Source organism: Peromyscus californicus, unplaced genomic scaffold, assembly GCF_007827085.1.
Source record: "Peromyscus californicus insignis strain IS unplaced genomic scaffold, ASM782708v3 Scaffold_9__1_contigs__length_137607984, whole genome shotgun sequence".
In the NCBI taxonomy this organism is placed as follows: Eukaryota; Metazoa; Chordata; class Mammalia; order Rodentia; family Cricetidae; genus Peromyscus; species Peromyscus californicus.
In genome coordinates, this window is record NW_026294617.1 from 53301759 (window position 1) to 53322364 (window position 20606).

Here is a 20606-nt window from a genome sequence, read left to right on the forward strand (position 1 = left end):
ACAGTCATCAAAGGAGAACAAACATAAAAGTTACTAGAATAAAATAGAAACGACTAACTCATTTCGTAAGTTTAGGATTTGGTATAACAGCTACTATTCTTCTAACCCACACTAAGGTAATACAAGTATCTGATAATGTGATCAGATGGGGTGTCTCAAGAAGAAATCTGAGCTGGGGTAAAACAATAGGTCAAGAACAGGCAGAAGCCAAGTGTGGTAGCTCACACCTTACACAGCAGTTTCTGGTAAGCCTGAACCACAGCCTGAAACTACCGAAGGAGAAAAAGAAGCCCAGGTAGGGGTGTGTAGAGGCAGAGGAGGTGATCTCTGTGAGTTCCAAGACAGCTGGGGCTGCCGTAAGACCCTGCCTCAATCAATCAGAGAGAATAGGAAGAATGGATTCTTCCTAGATTTCAAGGTAATAACGGGCTTTACGATAACTACTGATTTTCTTCTCAGGTTATAATCATACCAAGGCTGCACATAGCCACACTTTACTTTTTCAGTACTGTATCAGAATATATGGATGAATTAACACACATTTCCAAATTGCACAACACCACATCTCTGCTTCTGACTACAAACACTTTTCCATATACGAACTTGTTTATGCAACAGAAACACCTATCATTTCCTTTCTGACTACAGACAGTCATTATTTCATCATCTACCACATGGACACTGGAATTTAAATAGAAATTTTAAACTAAATTATTAACTCACAACTAAAGAAGAGTGAGATGGAGCATACTTAAGGTTATAAATGTGACTGATTATTTATAAAATTGGGCAGAAGCAAAGATGAGACAAAGAAGAAAGTTTCAGCCAGAAGAACCCAGGCTGTTGTGTATAAACAAAATGGAAAACAAATTTTGGTACTGCTACCATCTCGGGGAGGGAGGGGGTGGGAAAAGATAAGAATCTCACTCTGTATCCCAGCCTGGCCTTAAACTCCTGATCTCCCTGCCTCAGGCACCCACAACTGAGATTATTAGGTATGCAGCGCCATGTCTGGCTCCCCCCAAAATGGCCAACAACTAGTAGTCGTTGTATTTAATTCTGAGTCTGCTACCTTACACAGACAATAAGAACAGTAACTACAAATGATGACTATACAGAAGAGCAAGGTGAAGATGTCGCGATCACTGACACACAGCACAACTGCTTTATGACAAATGCTAGTTTGCTTGTCTTTCCTGATTTTATTTGTTATCTGTCAAGTTAAAACTATTATTAAAGTCATACTTAAACATTACTTCTTCAGTGGATATTTCTCTAGTTCAAGAAGATTAAGTTAAAAAAAAAAAGTCATGGTCTCACTGGTTCTACTCTCCAAGACAAACAAATATATACAGAATTTAAAAGAAGTGTATCCTATACAACGCACACTGTGGAGTCAATGACTAGTCAGGCTTTTCTATTTTAATTCTGATGAGACATAGTGAAAAGAATATTACTAAGTGCTCATTTTCAAAGACTGCATTACATGTGTTACTTCACTAATTCCAGCAATATCCCTGTGAGGTTCATACTATTTCATTTTCCAGATGTGGAAACAGAGGCTTAGTATAGTTAAATAATCTACCTCAAGTGACAGTTTTAGTGAGAAGCAAAGCTAGAGTTAGAACCAGCTGTCTAAACCTTTCTAGAACTGTGGAATAGTTCCACAACACTGTATCTAACGCACAAAGCAGTTATTAATGTCTTTCAATAAACTGCTTCTAGATTTCCTTGACATCTTATTCTGCTAAACTACGGTTGTCAACTGGGGATATCTGAACAAGTATTAATCATAATTTTAAGACATTACTTTTAATTTTCCTAAGTATGTTACAGACAAAACTTCTCATTTGTTAGAGATGGAAATTGCAGTGCTTATTGTATAAAAATACGTCTCTAATTTATTTGAAAAACATTTTATCCAAAAAACAGACATGAAGCAAAAAGAAATGTTAAAAATTTCCATGGATAAGGAAAGGAACATCACTTATATTTCTATTGACAGTACTTTCTCTCCATAAATTTCACAAAAGAACAATAATAAAAGCACTATACAAGGATCTAAATAGGCAAAATGACAAGAAAAATGTAAGATGGCAATTAGATATTAGGAGATAAATCTTAAGGTATGTATAGGATAATATTAGTATAAAGTAGTACTCAACAGCATTCACTTCAAAAAAGATAAAAAATGGGTTACATGATGGCCAGCAGCTTCAACTTCAAAAACTTTTCAGCATTTCCATTAATATTAAAAAATAAAGTACCAGCCAGGAGGTGGTGGCGCACGCCTTTAATCCCAGCACCCAGGAGGCAGAGGCAGGCAGATCTCTGTGAATTCGAGGCCAGTTGGTCTCGAGCGAGATCCAGGACAGCACCAAAGCTACACAGAGAAACCCTGTCTCAAAAAAACAAAAAACAACCAAAAATAAACACATAAATAAGTAAAAAAATAAAGTACCTCATGCTGGGCAGTGGTGGTATATGCCTTTAATCCCAGCAATTGGAAAGCAGAGGAGGGAGACCGAGTTCGGGGCCAAGCTGGTCTACAAAGCGATTTTCAGGACAGCCAGGGCTACACAAAGAAACCCTATCTCAAAAAGCCAAAAAACAAACAAACAAACAAACAAACAAATAACCTCAATTTATCCAAAAAACTGAAACAGACAAATAAACAAAAACTTAGATATAAGCCAGGCATGGTAGTGGCACGTTTTTAATTCTAGTACTCAAGAGACAGAAGAAAGAACATGTCTGTGAGTTCAAGACCAGACACGTCCACATAATGAGTTCCAAGACAGCCAGTCCTATACACTGAAACCCTGTCTCAAAAAGCAAACAAGCAAACCTATCAAAATATAGTGCCATTTAGGGAAGTAGCTTTGATTTATAACGAAACAAAACTCAGAGCTCAAGTCCTTATACTTACAAAGGGACACTTTCTTTCCCCAATGGTGGGTTCATAATGTAGTCTTTGGTGATTGGTTTAACCCAGAGCAGAACCATAAATAAAGGTGCCAAGAAGTTGATATGAAGTAATGTTCTGAAAGAATACAAGAAATAAACATAAAGATCCAGAAACAAAATGTGATAGTCAAGTGTAACTTGCCTATTACATTTTTAGTTATTTATTGTTAATCTGAGTCCTTAAGAAATGAGGTTATTTTCTTAGTTTTTCAGATGAGAACATGTACACAGAGAGAGTTCAATAGTTTGCTCAGAGCCATTTAACAGAGGAGAGGGCTCTCTAAGACTTAAATGGAGATCTGTTCACTTCTACTCAAGATGCATCTGGCAATCCCTTATTAAATCCATGATTCCAACAGGTGCCTTAAGGATTCACTAATTTCCTATAGTCAGTAATTCCAACGGCAGATACTCAGGAGTCATCTGACAATTTTCAGCACAGCCAAACAAAGTGCTTGCTCAGTATTCACAAATAAAGGCAGTGATTAGCAAAGTCCTAATACCAGAAGGCATATGGCAAATGGAACACAACTTATAACTGAGGAACCTTGCAATATGTAATGATCATTTATAATGTTTAAATTATATTATCAAAATTATAAATGACTCAAAATTTGTATTTCTTCTTGGACTGTTGCAAACACAGCTGAAATTAATTTCTTTATCATATTCAAATAAAGATAATTTACTTTTTGTTTCTATTTTTAATTTTGTGGAACAGCTCTTGTTACACAGCCTAGCTTGGCCTCCACTCCATGATGCTCTCAGCCTCATGAGGGTTGGAATTACAGACATGAGCCACCACACCTTGCTTTTCTCATGACAAGGCTACACTCCTAATGCAGCAGGACTGAGCTACAACCTCATTATTAACTAGTATCTAAATTTGTATCCTACAGATACACATGGCTGGTAAAAATTCTGTTTTAGGGAAAAAAAGCAAACTTGACAGACTGTTTTATTACAATATACTGTTTTCATTATCAAGAGTTTAATTTCATTATTAATTAATTTCATTATCAAGAAATATAGTTAAGCCACAGACAGGGCTTAACACCAGGCTTTAACATACACACAAACACACACACAAATGGTAGTGATGGGTGTGAGGTACAGGGCTGAATCAGGAACAGTAAGGTGATAGGGAAAGATGGTTACAATCCCTCTTAGTACACAAGTCCCCGTGCCTTGCCACTCAAGTTACCCACAGCAGAACTAGCCTGCCCCAACTGCTACAACACAGCAGAGGGATGCACTACAGCATAAGGCTGTAATAAACTGGAAATAAAACAAAACCCCAAATCCCCAAAGGGAAACCACTTAAAAAGAAGCCACATTTTACTGAAGATAGATGTGCCACCCCTCGCTCCAACCACCACTAAACGCTTTATGTTTTATAAAGTGATCCTTTCATTCCACACAGCCGTGGCAAACCGTCGAGGAGGGCAGGGAGGAAAGAGCAGTATTAGGTATGCGGTGTTGCTAGGGAACACTGCAGTACCAAGGAGCAGTCCACAGTGGTTCAGCAGCTGTGCAGGGCTCCCTCCACCCACCCTTTCAGCTTAGTTAAATCATAGCGCTGGGGTTAGTGGACCGCATTTGTGTTTAGAGGAGGGGGAACCAGGTTTTGTCTTAAAAGAAGCCTTTAGAGAGATGGGAGGTGGGAAAAGGGCAGGACATAGTAAGTCAAAACAGGGAGATGAGGTAGTGTGTAACAGGAGGGGGGTGAGGGGCTAAGATAAGTAAACACATACTAAACATGTAGAAAAACGAAGTCAAGGAGGAAGAGTGAAAATTAAATAACACAGGTAAGAAATAAGAACGGAAAAGCAGAATCAGCATCATTACATACAGTATTTTAAAAGAATGGTAATTTTAGAAAATAGGATTGTCTAGAGAAGCTTAATGACTATACACATGCACATAAAAGTGGAGTGTTCTCAAGTAGGGCTTGCACTGCAGGTAAGATAAGACCGGGATCTAAACTAAAGTATACACAAGCCCACCCTTCTGTTACGATGTCTCTATTCACTAACAAACACCCCCAAAACAAAACAAACAAACCCTGAAATAACTACAAAGAAAACAGTAAAGGGCTCTGAACCATAGGCAGAAGTTTAGTATGTTTTCTCCATTTCAGAATCAAAACTCATTTGCTATGGGACGTTGAACACTCTTTGCAATCTCAAAATAAAGAGTGAGTTACTTTAAGTCTAACACACAGATCACCAACTTAAGGAAAATACTTCTTACAAATGAAACTCTTAGCTTTACAAATATTTAATTATCTTAAACAAAAATAATAAAATACTTGAATAAACACATAAACTTTAAGTATTTTAAAACAAAATTTAACAAGGAAATTTCCACAGATCTTCAGTTCCAATGTAGAGACTGAAATATCATAAATGTCTGAATTAAAAAGAAATAACATAAACCTTGGTATTTCAAGTAGAAACACATTTAACAGCAACTGTATTTTTAACATAGGCTTGAAAAAAGAAACTATAGCTGAGAGGAAGTGGTGTGACATCAAATATTTATTAATATTAATTCTGAATAAAATAATTTATGTTATCACAATAATATACCTTAATTAAGGTGGAAAACATATATTTATCTGCATGTGCTTATGTACATTTTCCGCTTACTGTGTAATTTTTTCTGTTGCCAAATTCAGGGCATCCAGATGCATTTGAGCCAGCCGTAATCCAGGAAATGTCAAAAAAGCCCCAATGAGTGAACAGAAAATAGCCAGGAAAAATTTGAAAGTAAGTTTGGAAACAGGACCCCTAAAAATAAAGTTTTAAAAAAAGCTGATAAATTTTCCAAGAACCCATTTTTTTCCCATTCATCTAATTTACAAAGCACAAAAATAATATCAGTACATCAAAGAATTTATCTACAAAAATACTGATCTTATTCACAATAGATCTTGGTGAATGATAAACTAAATCAGGTATTTCTTAAATGACAGTCAACAATCCAAGCTACATATTCAAATGATATATAGCTGGAATATAAGTTGGTTTCATCCTTGGAGATAGTGGGCATATAAGAGATAGTGGAGCAAATACAACTACGAATTCAATGGGAGGTTCTAACTTCACAACTGTAAAAAGTGTGATGACTGAGGGCTGGGGATGGAGGTGGGGTGAGCCCCTGCTGGTCTACATGCATTAGCTCCTGTGCTTGATCCCAACACTATAATGACGAGGGACAGAAGTGAGTACTACAAGAAATTATTTTACTGATTAAAATCAAATAATTATAATACACCTATTTTTTACTATAGTAAAAAGTGCTTTATTTAAGAATAGAAAACGTTAAATTTAAATAATTTTCAAGTTTTCAAAAACTTACTGAGATTCTAAACCCTGCTTTTCAAGAAACTGCATCGCACTGTCTGAAAAATTTGTAAACCCTGTAGGAAAAAAGAGATTCCTCTTATCATGAGGGTAGAATACAGCCTCTCCTACAACAGAGCATCTGTAGGTTAGTGACCAGCTGTGTGAGTGTGTGTGTGTGGTAACTAGTATGCTATAATGCAATAAAATCAGTTATTATCAAGAACTGTCTCTAAAATATCCCTCTGATCCTTGTACATTCCACAAGTGCATAAAATTTGAATTAATTCTTTAGCATTACATAAATTAATTTAACTTTAAGAAGAAACTGAGGTTGTAGTATTTTGGGGGGAAAGTTAATAAAAAACCTTAGCTAAAACAGCAATAAAGATCTCAATGAAGATTAATAAAGGTTAACTAGAACATAAACCAACTTCAATTTTAAGTATTTATTAGACCTAAAACTAAGATAAATACTGAAATCAAAATTACACTACACAAATAAAATTGATTTTTAAGGTTGTGTAAAACTGTTACCTGTTTCAAGCCCGAACTCCAGGTAATTCTCTGTTACGATCAAAACTGCCATTGCTTTAACGAAGAAAAAAAACCCAAAGGTGACACAGACTGACCTTTCACCACCGTCTTCTACTTTAAAATAGTGGGTAGTTAATGAAAATAGAACTTTGCTGCAGAAGGAAAAGTTCAGGAAAAACCACAAATAACTTGTGGGAGCTACGCACAACATCGCTACATGAGGCAAATGCCAAAAGAGTTAACACGATTCACTGATTCTATCGGGCAGTTTGTCAGGTGTACTTTGGAAGTGAAAACCTAATGAAAGCCTTGATGGACGTAGAACAGAAACAAAGAGAAAGGCTAGTATGACTTTATCTTTTTAAACTAAGGAAAAGTACATTAAAAGTGAGTTGCAATTATAGAATGTATTTCTTATGTATATGACTCAAATTTAATGGGGTAACTACACAATTTTATGCTAATAAGTTCATGACAATAGTAGCATGAAAAGAAGGGGTAGAGAATTTAAGCAGTTAATCTGATTGGGCATAATTATCAGACATTTATATTTATTGTTACATTTATAATTAAATACAGAATACAACACCACAGAACTAATTTGTAACCTTTAACAATTCAAAATTTGAAAATTACTAATAGTTACGGGTACCCTGTTATATGAAAACTATTTAGGACCGTCATTCATGAGGGTTAAACAAATATGAGTTCCACACTAGTCGAAGTTTCAACATGCTCACCTTGAAAATCAAACTAAAAGAACATGTTACCTGAGCCCCACATAACACACACTCACTCATTTAATTAGGATCAAATCAAATATAACCCAAACCTAGAACCTGGACCTTATATATACAAATCATGCTTCTTGAAAGGATAAGCCAAACACAAAATAATGCAGCCAGTAAACAAACCTAGACACAAGCAACTTTGATATGACTGTTAAGCACTAAAAATAATGAGCTGTCACTTAGTGTGAGTCATGTACACAACAAAACACATTTAAAGAAACCTGTGCTGGGGGTTAAGTAAAGACCTGAAAGTTATGCAGATAAGAGATGATTGAGATTTAAACCTAGGCAGTCATAATCCAGAGCCTGGGCACTTAGCACTCACTTATCTGCCTCCATAAATTACACGAAGCACCTAATAGTTATGTGTAGCAGCTCAGAGATAAAAGATGGGATCTTTTCAAACTTGTTAAGCATTCTTGCTATAGTTTTCAAAGGTAGCAAGCTCCATGCTAAAGTTGAAGCTAATTTTTTTTGCATTTTATTTTAATTAACCCATCAATTAAAGGATAAATGCTGTTAAGGGTTCCAACCGAGGGTCTTAGGGTTTCTAGGCAATTGCTCAGCCACAAAGACATATGCACATTCTGCTACATTATTTTTATAGCACAGAATAAATCCTCAAGTCTTCTGAATCTGGAAAGCCGACACTCTCTTCAAAGTACGGAAGAATTTAAAGAGCGATACTGACATGTGTGCCTGGCAGTCAGTACTTGGTGCTTCTGTTTCACTCCTCCTAAATCCCTACGATTACTATATAAATCTTACCTGCACAGGAGTCAATCTGTTCTTCCTCTGACTACTCAATCATTTCTCAGCAGCTAAGCGTATACTGTGGCACTCCTAACTCTGGCATGGTTCTGTGCGATCAAGCTTAACCAAATTATCATATTTCAATTAAAATGATTCACAGGTTTATCAGCAGCATGATTTCCATGTTATTTTAAGAACGATGATTTTTTTAAAGCTTCTCTTCCATAAAACCATTGCATATAACCCAATATTATCCTTCTCAACTTTTATGCATAAGATTTTACCAGTTATGCTCTTACCTATCGCTATAGAAAAGACTCTTCAATACCAAGTTTTTTGATAAAGCCAAGGGACCATATATTTTATATTTACCTTAAAATTAAAGTATATACACATACATACAAATGTATATAATCTTAAGCAGAGTTCTACCTCTTGGACTGATAATGTTCCCCACAAGAACCATAGACTAACAAAAACCTCAGTACCAAGGATGAGAAACCTATTTTGAGCTGTTGGTCAGGACTGTCCACGTGGCTCACAAAACAATATAGGTTACTGCTATTGCTCTTGGTTGTGTCTCAGAGGTCAAAGGTCAGATACTACACACTTAAGATAAAGGATGATTGAGCATAATACCATGGCCTCCTTCTTTCAGTCAGGCTTCCATAGGATGTAATACCAGAAAGTACTATGCAAACTGACAAGAGAGGAAAGCAATCAATAGTTCCATCTAGCTGTGATGCTGATGAATCACAACAATGGCCAACATGGCAAGATATCCCGACAGTGCAATAGTGACATTCGTATTTTGGTAGTAAAGTTAGATAGTCCAACGGCTATCTAATTGGACTTAAGGTTTACTCAACAACAGGAAAACCATGCCTAGTACTAGAGACCTAGCCAACTACTTGGGGCTGGGGAAGTCATGGATCTTAGAAGAGAGCCTACTCCCTTCTACTTTACTAGACTGGCATAATTCCTGACTACATTCTAATACTTATTCTTATAACTACAGGTCTGTATGGCTCTCATCCCTCATCAAAGAAGCTTCTCTTTACAACAAATAGAGACCATCACAGAAAACTGGAGCATGAATTCTAATTGGTCTTAATAATAAAAACCCGGAGTCAGATATCAGAGTTAAAGCTGAAAGATTAGAGAAGCAGAGCAGCCAGCCACTAGAAAGACTTCTTACCTCTTGGAATCATCAGGGCTGAGCTCCTGTCTCCATCCCCTTATCACTTCCTCTCTCCGCCCAGCCATATCACTTCCTGTTTCCTCCTCCCAAGTCTGCTGTGGGATGTTCTGTATGTTAACTGTGTTGCTCTGATTGGTTAATAAATAAAACACTGATTGGCCAGTAGCCAGGCAGGAAGTATAGGTGGGACTAGCAGAGAGGAGAATTGAGAGAACAGGAAGGCGGAGAGGAGGAGACACCAGCCTGCCATCCAGGGAGCATCACGTAGAGGCAGCAGGTAAAGCCACGGAACACATGGCAACATATAGATTAACTGAAATGGGCTGAGTATAAGAGTAAGAGCTAGACAATGGTAGGCCTGAGCTAATGGCCAAGCAGTTTAAATAATATAAGCGTCTGTGTATTTATTTTATAAGTGGGCTAAAGGACTGTTGGGACTTGGCGGGACCCAGAGAGAAAAACTCTAGCTACACAAGTTCTGAGATTAAAGGTATGTACCCCCACTTCCCTCCCTTGTCAGTTTGCACAGTACTTTCTGGTATTACTTCCTATGGAAGCCTGACTGAAAGGAGGAGGCCATGGTATTATGCTCAATCATCCAAGCCCTTTATCTTAAGTGTGTGTATCTGACCTTTGACCTCTGAGACACAAAAAAGAGCAATAGCAGTAACCTATATTGTTTTGTGAACCACTTGGACAGTCCTGACCAACAGGACTCTAGAGGTTGCTCTGCACTCTGATCTCTGGGTAAGCTTTATTTGTTAGAGCACAAACAAAATATCACCACAGAAAAGCCACAACAGGACACAATGCAGAAGTCAAGAGACTATGAGGAACTCAACCCTAACTGATACATCTACAATACAAGACCTGCTACCGAAGGCTCAGAGAACACTGTAGACTATGTGGTAGAAGGATGCAAGAACCAGAGGCCCAGAAAGTCTGCTATATCCCTAGAAATGGCTGCCCATATAACACCTGAACAATGACAGTATCAGTAGTCATGCTAATTAATGCAGAAGAAAACAAATCTCATGGGATCCAAATCCTAGACAAAAAACTACAATTAATGACTGCTGAGAAAATGAGAATTAGCCTCTCCAAAGGATGAGTCCTCTAACTGATTATCTAATACAAAGTGGTCAGCCCTGAAATCCTATACATACAAAGAACAAAAAGAGACTCAGAAGGTTGCATTTATGTATCTCTGCCTCTCTCCTCTCTCCCCCCCTTCCCCCCACACACACCAATAATAATCAAAGCAAAAAAGGCCATCAATTTGAGAGTGAGATAGAACATGGAAGGGTTGAAGGAAAGAAAAGAGAGAAGTGATGTAATTATATTAATTGAAAGTTTATTTAAAAAATACTATATACATTGAGAGACTATGACCCTGATAAGACTAAAGAGTCTCCAATTTTAACAATGCAGGGATAGTAAGACTCACATAGATAAATGGAATTCATCACGTAGTTAAGATCAAAACACAGAAATAACATAATCACCTCAATAGAAAATCTTTGACAAAATCCAGCACCCTTTCATGATAAAAGTCATGAAATGGCTAGTGATGGAGGGAGCATACATCAACATAATAAAAGTTATATAAAACAAACCTATAGCTACCATCATACTAAATGTGGAAAATCTCAAACCCTAAGAAAAACTCATATTAAGATCTAGAATAAGATAAGGATATCCCCTCTTTCCACTTTTAAACAATATAGCTTGAAGTCTTAGACAAATTAAAACAAAAAAAAAAAAGGAAATAAAAGGGATACAAATTGGAAAAAAAGGACAAAGCATCCCTTTTTGCAGATATGAGACCCTAAAAACTCAGCCAAAAAAAACTTTTAGAAATGATACTTTCAGCAAAACGGGAGGATACAAAACACATAAAACCAGTAGCCCTCCTATATACCAACGACAAACACACTGAGAAAAGAAAATCCCATTTACAATAGCCATAATAAAATCAAATCAAAATGGCTCGAAATAAACCAAACCAAGAAAATCAAAGAACTCTATAATGAAAACTTTATGACAGAGAAGAAAGAAATTAAGGAAGACACTAAAAGACAAGCTTCCATGCTCATGGATTGGAACAACTAGTCTTGTGAAAGTGGCCATCCTACCAAAAGCAACCTACAGATTCAATGCAATTCCAATCAGAATTCCATGGCCCCCTCACAGATAGGACAAAACGGAACCAGGACAGCTAAGGCAGTCCTGAGCAAAAAAAGATGGCTAAGGAGGTACCACCACGCTGTTGTTTGTTTTAGCTCTTTTGGGGGGTCTGCCACTCAGCTCCCACACAGAGGCTTTTTCTTACTTATAAATGCCCAGCTGTAGCTTGGCTTTTTCTTGCCAGTTTTCCTTAACTTGTCTGGTCTTTGGGCTTTTCCTCATCTCTTCTATAAATCTTACTCTTACTCCATGGCTTGCTGTGTAGCTGTGTAGCTGGCCCCTGATGTCTTCCTCCTTTTCTGGCTACTGCTCCTTCATCCTCTCCCCCAGATTTCTCCTGCTATTTATCCTCTCTGCCTGCCAGCCCTGCCTATTTATCTCTCCTGCCTCATTATTGGCCATTCAGCTCTTTATTAGTTAGACCATCAAGTGTTTTAACAGGCACAGTAACACAGCTTCACAGAGTTAAACAAATGTAACATAAAAAGTAAGTAACACACCTTAAAAGAATATTACTCAACACCACCATACTTGATTTCAATTAAACTACATAGCCTCAATAATAAAAACAGCATGGCACTGGAACAAAAACAGAGATCAATGGAATTAGCTACTCAACTTTTGGCAAAGATGCCAAAATTATACATTGAAGAAAAACTGTATCTTCATCAAATGATGCTGAGAAACGTGGATATCAATATGCAGAAAAACGAAAGTAGATACTTACCTCTCATCCTCCACAAAACTCAACCACAAATGGATCAAGGACCACTTTAACATAGTCCTGATATTATGAAACCAGCAGAGGAAAAAGTAGAGTGCATGCTTCAACTTACAGGGACAGGTAAGAACTTGGGGAGTAAGACTCCAGTACCAGAGGACATAAAAACAACTGACAAATAGGATCTCACAAAACTCAAAAGTTTCTGTACAGCAAAGGAAACTGACACAAGGAAACAAGACCATATTTGCCATCCATCCATCCACCAAAAATTAATGTACAAAATATACAAAGAACTTAAAAAACTAAACATTAAGAAAATAAAGAACCCAACTGAAATATGGGTTATGAACTGAACAGAAAATTCTCTAAAGAAAAAATACAAACATCTAGGAAACACTTTAAAAAGTGCTCAGCATCATTAGCTGAGGTAGTTTGAAAGAAAATGGCCCCCAATGGGAGTGGCACTATTAGGAGGTGTGGTCTTGTTGGAGTAGGTGTGGTCTTGTAGGAGAAAGCGTTGTCACTGAGGAGGTGTGCTTTGAGGTCTCATGTATGCTCAAGCCACACTCAGTGAGTCAGATCACTTCCTGTTGCCTTCCAGTGAAGAGGTAGGACTCTCAGCTACTTCTCTAGCACCACTTCTGCCTGTACGCCACCATGTTGCACCATGATGACAATGAGCTAAACCTCTGAAAACGTAAGCCACCTCAATTAAAAGTTTTTCCTTTATAAGAGTTGCCATGGTCATGGTGTCTCTTCACAGCAACAGAAACCTTAACTAAGACATTAGCCATCAGGGAAATGCAGATTAAAACTATTTTAAGATTCCATCTCACCCAATCCAAACAGCCATCTCCAGTAATACAAATGACAACAAATGCTTGCATGGATGTGGCAAGTGGGGAATTTTTACATACTGCTGGTGGAACTAGTGGAAATCAGTCTGGAGGTATCTCAGGAAGTTCTATATAAAACTGCCAGATGACACATATATACCACTCACTCCTGGGCACACATTAAAAGGACTTAATATTTTACCTCAGAGAGACACCTGCACATCCATGTTCACTGCTGTTGTGGAATGTTATTTTAACTAGGAAAAGATGTGTTACATTTGTTTATGCTGTATTTGTTTAATAGTAAAGACATGTTGCTCTGCCTGCCTACAGCACCTGATTGGTCTAATAAAAAGCCGATGGCCAATAGCTAGGCAGTAAGGATAGGCAGGGCTGGTGGGCAGAGAGAGTAAGTAGGAGGAGGAATCTCGGCTTGAGGCTTGAATAGAAGGAAAAGAAGAGAACAAGAGAGAAAGACAGGGAGAAGCGCAGGGTCAGCCTGCCAGACAGCTGCCAGCCAGAACATGGAGTAGAACATACAGAATGAAAAGCCCTGAGGTAAAACACAGATGAAGAGAAACAGGTTAAATTAAGTCATAAGAGCTGGCAAGAAATGAGCCTATGCTAAGACTGAGCATTTACAAGTCTCCGTGTCATGATCTGGGAGCTGGCTGGTGACCCAAAAGAAAGCCTGTTACACACTGCTCCTCTACTGACAATAGCAAGAAAGTGACAGAAAATACCAACTGATGAATAGATAAGGAAAATGTGGTACATATACACAGTAGAATGCTGTTCAGGTACAAAGAACAACAAAATAAATTTGCAGGTAAAAGAACAGAACTGGAAAACTGGTATCTCGGGCCTCAAAGCATAAATGCCTCAAATTCCCTCTTATCTGTATCTTAGTTGCAAACTTTTGTGTATTTAACATGAAGCCAGTAATTAAAAAGGTGCCATGGAGGGATGCATTAAAGGAGAGGGGAGAGCAGATTATAGGTAAAAAGAGCTGTGGGAATGGGCATTCAAGGAAGGGTGTATGATAAAATAAATGGAACCCTATTAAATATTAAAATACATGTGAAATGAAAGAAAGGAGTTTGGAAAGCTAAAGAAGTGGGGGTGTGGGTAGGAGAATGGGCAGGAGGAAAGAACACAGCCGGTGGGTTAACTAACACTATGTTGTACAATAAAGCATTACAGAAGCCTACTCATTTAGCAAGCTCATTTCCAAACAGTAGTTTGAGCAGAAGGACCCTGCACAGATGGACAACGCCATTCCTAGAAGACACAGGCTATTAAATGAAAATCATAATGCAAGGCATAGGATGCCTCCATCTGAGTTACTAGTTAGGGAAGCCCAAGAGGTCTCAAAAACCAACAGAGGCTCTTGCCACTGTACTGGATTACCTATCACAGATACATGGGAAAGTCCTACTGTGGAAGACACTACATACTTGGGCTACAGGCCATAAAGAAATCAATCTCAGACCAAACAGGAAACTTCCTCCCAGAAAACCAGCCTTCACAGTGCTGGAAAGTGCTAGGTAGGCTATACTACAGGAGAAAGGATATCAATGTTCTTACTCAGAGCTGGACCTTGCATGCTGCATCAATCTGCCAAGTTCTATGTGCCCACTGGTGCAATAGTCTAACTACCTGCATTTTGACTGGAGTTGAGGCCTGCTCCCTGGGAAAACTTCCTGGTATTGTAATCTCATAGCTGCAGAGGTAACAGACCCTAAGGTGGACCCTGGTATTATTTTATGAAATGGTCCTATTGTCAAACAGCCTCCTAAGCATGTTTATACCTATAGATTCATGTTACTTTCAACCTTGATGAGAGAGGCTTCTTTTTAGAGCAGGAAGCAGAAACTCCCAACTGATCAAGAGCTAAGAATAAATGACTGACTGTTCAGCCCCAACTGGGACACCAATAGACCTTCCCCCACACCTCCAAAGGCTGTGAACAGGAGGTGGAAGGAAAGAACTGAAGGATGGGGAGGAACGCTGTGAACTGCTGTCTTCTGGATATGGCCTGGCTATCACAATCTCAGAACTCCCAGATCTGTACACCAAGTGTACCATCTCAAGCCAGCCAAAATTCTAGCATACACAAGGGAGGGTCTTTTAAAGCTCCACTCCTACTAAAAGGCTCTCTTGGTAGTTCACAGATACTGGAGAAGGAAGAATCATTCTACCCTGAGGAAGTAGCCTCTGGGATCCAGGCTCTAATGGATGGTCCTATGCCTAGACACACATGGGCAGCATTTATTGGTCTTATAGGTTGTTTTTAAAAAGAGAGAGAACATGAAGTGTGGGGGGAAACATGTTAGAAAAGGGGTCAGGAGGAGTTGCATGGGGAAGGTGGGGGAAGGATATGATCATATTTCATTGTATACATGTATGAAATTCTAGAAGGAAGGGAAAGAAGGAAAGAAAAAGAAAAGGAAGGGAAGCAGAGTGTGGCTAGCCCGTGACACTACAGGCAGTGCTCACCCTAACACTACTGCAAAGTCAGACTTAGAGCTCAGCGGTAGAGTCTGGGTAGCACATAAGGGGCTCTGGGCTCAGTTCCAAGCACTGCAAAATCTACATACACACCAAAAAATACATAGCTTGTAATGAAACAACATGATGCAGACTGGAGTCAACTAGCTGTGTATCAGGAGAAAAGAAAGGTCAAATGTACTCATCTAAATTTTAAACCACTTTGCATGGTCTAAGATCTTGGAGTCATATCATAGTTAACAAATTCTAAACATGTTGTAATTTGGATTTATTTTACTAGGTTAGTAAAGGAGAACTGTAGAGTAAGCTTTCTCTGTTTAGACTTCCTGTTTCTCACAGGAAACTAGTAAATATATATAGCTATATCTATCTATCTATCTATCTATCTATCTATCTATCCATCCATCTATAGATATAAAGTCTCATACACAACTAGTTTTAAACTATGCATTTTAAGGTGTTATTAACCACCTAGTAATAGAAGTGAAAGCCAACTTATGATGGAAAAGTTGGAAGCAAACAGACAAGAAAAAACTTCAGTACTTAAGACTATTGAAACTGTATCCATACGAATCCTAATTTGCTCATTAAAAGTTAAGAATTTGAGTGTCAAGTTAAAGAGAAAGCAACCACAATGACAAATTAGGAAAAATGTTTAAGTCTTAAAAAAAACTTTATCTAATTAACACATTAAATACTCTTCACCTAATTAACATATTAGCCAGAATCCATATAGCTAAAAGCATTTTTTGAGAGCAATGGTAGGATTCTAGAACACAGATGTTCAAACTATTCCCTATTTCTTCCACATCACTCTAAGCCACATGTTTCCCTTATTTATCTTTTCTAAAATAAAACTAGAGAAGCAAACCCACTGGTTTCTTTTACTAGATCCAAACACTACAACTCCTTCTCTTTGACATTATATTGGAATATACAGGAAAAGAGAATAAAGGTAAAAATCACAGAATATAAAATCTCCCAAACCATACCTGAACGACTTCCAAGATACAGTTTTGTCATCTTTTAATGCCTCGGGGGCCTAAACCCTGGTTTGAAAAACACTGTTTCATTTTATTGAAAACAGAAACTAGAATTTCCAAACAACTCCTCTACTGACAAAAAAAAAGTCTTCGGTCAAAATGATGTCAAATGACCAGAGTGACATTTCCAAAGACGACATCTAATGCTATATAGATCTGAATACATTACAAAATATATCAACACTGAAAGTCCATACCACAGGTGCCTAAAACATAATAATCCCTGACTCAATTCATACTGCATACTAGATAAATTATAAAACCAAGTACTTATTTATACCAGATTAGAATAAACCCTCTTCATAACTTGCTATAAAATACACATAAAATATTCTGCAATGTAATGCTATGATCTGGGTTATTAATTCACATCTTCAAGTTTTCTTATAATAATAATCCCCAAACCTCCTCTTGAATTAAAATCTACCATCTTCTGGATGTAATCCATACACTGTCTTGATCATAATCTATAATCTGGACTGTCCTCTTCCTTCCCATCTCCCTAATCAAAGACTGAAGTGAAGGCCCCACATCCTTCAGCGCTCTCTTCTGAATGGACGACTGCACTTACTTCTACAATGCACGCACTATGCAGTCACATGCTGAGGACTGCTGTGTGACAAAGCTGTAAAGAGCATTCTTTTGCTCTACAGTGTCTTGGTTCTACTCTTGCCATGTGACCTTCTACATTAACCTCTCTGTGTTTCTATTTCCTCACCTGTAAAGTACAGCCACTATATTCAAGACCTTAAAGGTCTAGTTTGAAAATCAGAGATTCTTTCTAGTCTCAGCAACTTCAATGTTTTCTAGACACCTGAATTAACAGCTGAGCACTGATAACAGGAAGGAAAAGGGAATGCATTCATGGACTGACAGATCACATAATGATTCAACTTTTTAACCTTTCCCATGAAATTTCAAGAGGTAAAAGATTCCACAAAGTATGTCATGCTGTGAGCTAAAAATAGAGGTGAGCTGACCTCTCTCTATGATGGAGAGCAGTTAAAACTCCATTCCTATTGCCTTCCTGTGCAAGCAGGGAACTAACCCCACTGTGACTCCAAAACTAAAGACTGCCTGTGAAGAAATGAACTTGAGGCAAACAGACTTTAGATTAGGTCACTATACTAAAAACAGAATGATTAAATGATAGTCAAAGATACCAAAGATGCTCAAGTTTAGTGAAAGGTGCATACTGATAAACCCACAATAAGCTGAGAATATTCAAACTAAAAAAATGCACGGACAACCCCTAATCTACTGAGCACTGCAGCTAAGAAACACTGCACTGCATTGTGACCACACAGTGACTCGTAGCTCTAACCGACCAGCTCCCTAGAATATTGTAACACATATTACTAACTCAATAAAGAGCAGACTTTCAAGTGTGGTTTACATACGATGTGTTGTGTTCACACAACCTTAAAGGAACGAAAAGGAAAACGAGACTTGAGGGATTCCCTGCTTCCCCTTGGAAATAGTTTGTACACACACAGGCAGGAGACTGAGGACGACAGAAACCAAATCACTCCAAAAGATAGTCAATGACATCATGGCCTTTTCACAAGAGGAGCTTCAATATTACTAAATTATTCTTCAGTGAAACTACCAAACCCTACTTACATACAGAACTTCCATTCTTCCTCTTCAAGTTTAGTCTCTCACTTTTAAATATGAAAGGAAGCCTTAGATATTAAGGCAGAGATCAAACATTTTCAAATAGTAAATACTTTGGGCTTTGTAGGCAACATATACAGTCTAATTCTGTATATAAATTTTGTATCCTTTTCCCGACCCTAAATCCTTAAAAAAAAGTTAATAAACTATCCTTTGCCCTAGAGCTATACAAAACAAGCTATAAATGTAGGCCCTGTTTACTTGTATAGTACTATATTATATTAAATCAAAGATACAATTATTAATGAGGAAAATTAACTTGGTAAAAAGATGCAGGCAGCAACATAAAACATTTCAAATATGTAAGTTATACATGTTTCTGTATACATACACACATATATATTTCATATTAGCTATGTAAAGATAAATGCATCTTTCAAAGAACAAAACGTTATGAAAAATGATTAGCTAATAAAATTAAACATATAATAAACAAAAAATAGACAAAAGAAAGTTTCATCAAGCAAAACAAAGAGTATCAATGCATGAGGTACACTAACAAGAGACAAAAGGAATTATATGCACTTATACATACGGTGTGGGGGTGGGGTGGGGGTAGGAGTGGGGCCTTGAAGATGTCAAAGACACAATAAAACAAAGTTTCCAAACTGAAATTTACAAAGTTGAGGAGTCTTCAAGAAGCCTAGCCCAAGGATGTAAGAGCTCCATCAAAGTATGTGTCAACTAGCTTACAGAAGTGGGACAAAGCAGGTAATCATTGTTTCCTAAGGAAGGAGGAGAGGGGGCAACGTAAGCCATATGTATATCACAACAAGAATGTTATTCTTAATGGTATCTTTGAAAGTTATGGACAGTGGAATTATATTTGAAACACTGAAGAAATATTGAAAACCTAGAATTCTACACCCAATTGAATGGCAGTACAAAGTAATGCACCTTCAGAATCACAAAGTCCAAAACCCAATTACTGTTCGCACTATGGTTGAAAGTTCCATCAAACCATTTGAACAAACAAAGAAAAACAATGAATTCGGAAAATGGGAAGTTAAGATTGGGAGAAGGGAACAGGGAATTCTCAGGAAACCCACAAAACTAAGCCCCAACACAACAGTTATTCAGTTGGTCTGAAAGGCAAATAATCCCAATAAAGCCAAAGCAAAAGGAAAGTCATACAAGTGGCCTGGTGGGCCACTACTGAAAAGCTAATGGAATTACTAAGAAACTCAAAGAATAAGTACAATTTTACAAAGAGTAGTAATTTATGAACAAATTACAAATGAAACCACCGTGCCTTAAAATGCTCACACATGAATACTTAGGTATTAAAAAAATATGTGTGACTACTGATTTCACCAAAGTTTATACAAAGTGTACTAGTAATATTAAAAAGGAAAAGTAGAGGGAATAGTATATTGTGAGAAAAAGAAATTCTCTCTGGCCATAGCAGCATATGCCTGAGGTTGTTGCAGAAGAATTTTGAGCTCTAAGATAGCTTGTGACTAACAAACAGACCCTGTCTTAAAACAACAAACCAAAACACAAAACCACATTCACTGGTCAGGAGAAGAAAGAAGATCTTCACATGCCGTAACAGATAAATTATTAGACTGTAACCTCTCATTTAGAAATACAGAGATTTGATTATGATTGCATGTAGGAAGTGTGTGCGGGAGAAGGAGCCATGTGCAAGGCACCGCGTGTGTGAAGGTCAGAGGACAACTGTGTGGAGCTGGTTCTCTCCTTCCACTTTACATGGGTTTCCAAGGGTGAGCACAGGATGTCAGACCTGAGCAGCAAGTACTTTTACCCACTAAGCCATCTCACTGGCTTCTAAAATATGTTGATTTTTAAAAGTGAGAAGAAACAGCAAAAATGGAAGATAAAATAGAAAACAGAAGAGGACAGATTTAAAATCTGCATGGAGATGTGTGCAAACTATAGAAATATTACATCATCTCTAATCTCAGCACTCTGGGACACTATTTGGAGTCAGCTCAATTGATTCATTGTCTTAAAGACCTGATTCTCTGGGCTGAAGAAACTGCTCAGTGGTTCAGAGTGCTTATTGCTC

The 20606-nt window shown here is 37.7% G+C and overlaps 1 protein-coding gene across 7 annotated transcripts in view; it reads right to left on the reverse strand.

Annotated features, from left to right (window-relative positions):
- The window catches only part of LOC128106520 (transmembrane protein 161B), an 83783-nt gene that overhangs the window by 5584 nt on the left and 57593 nt on the right, over window positions 1-20606 (reverse strand). For 4 of the 7 annotated variants that reach the window (XM_052732068.1, XM_052732063.1, XM_052732067.1 and 1 more), the window contains 4 exons: window positions 6852-7003; window positions 6331-6391; window positions 5619-5759; window positions 2930-3043 (listed from right to left, as the gene is read on the reverse strand). In XM_052732068.1, the coding sequence (XP_052588028.1) occupies window positions 2930-3043; window positions 5619-5759; window positions 6331-6391; window positions 6852-7003 (468 nt within the window). The remainder of the gene's footprint in view (window positions 1-2929; window positions 3044-5618; window positions 5760-6330; window positions 6392-6851; window positions 7004-20606) is intronic. The other 3 variants (XM_052732070.1, XM_052732069.1, XM_052732065.1) reach the window with 3 other exon arrangements.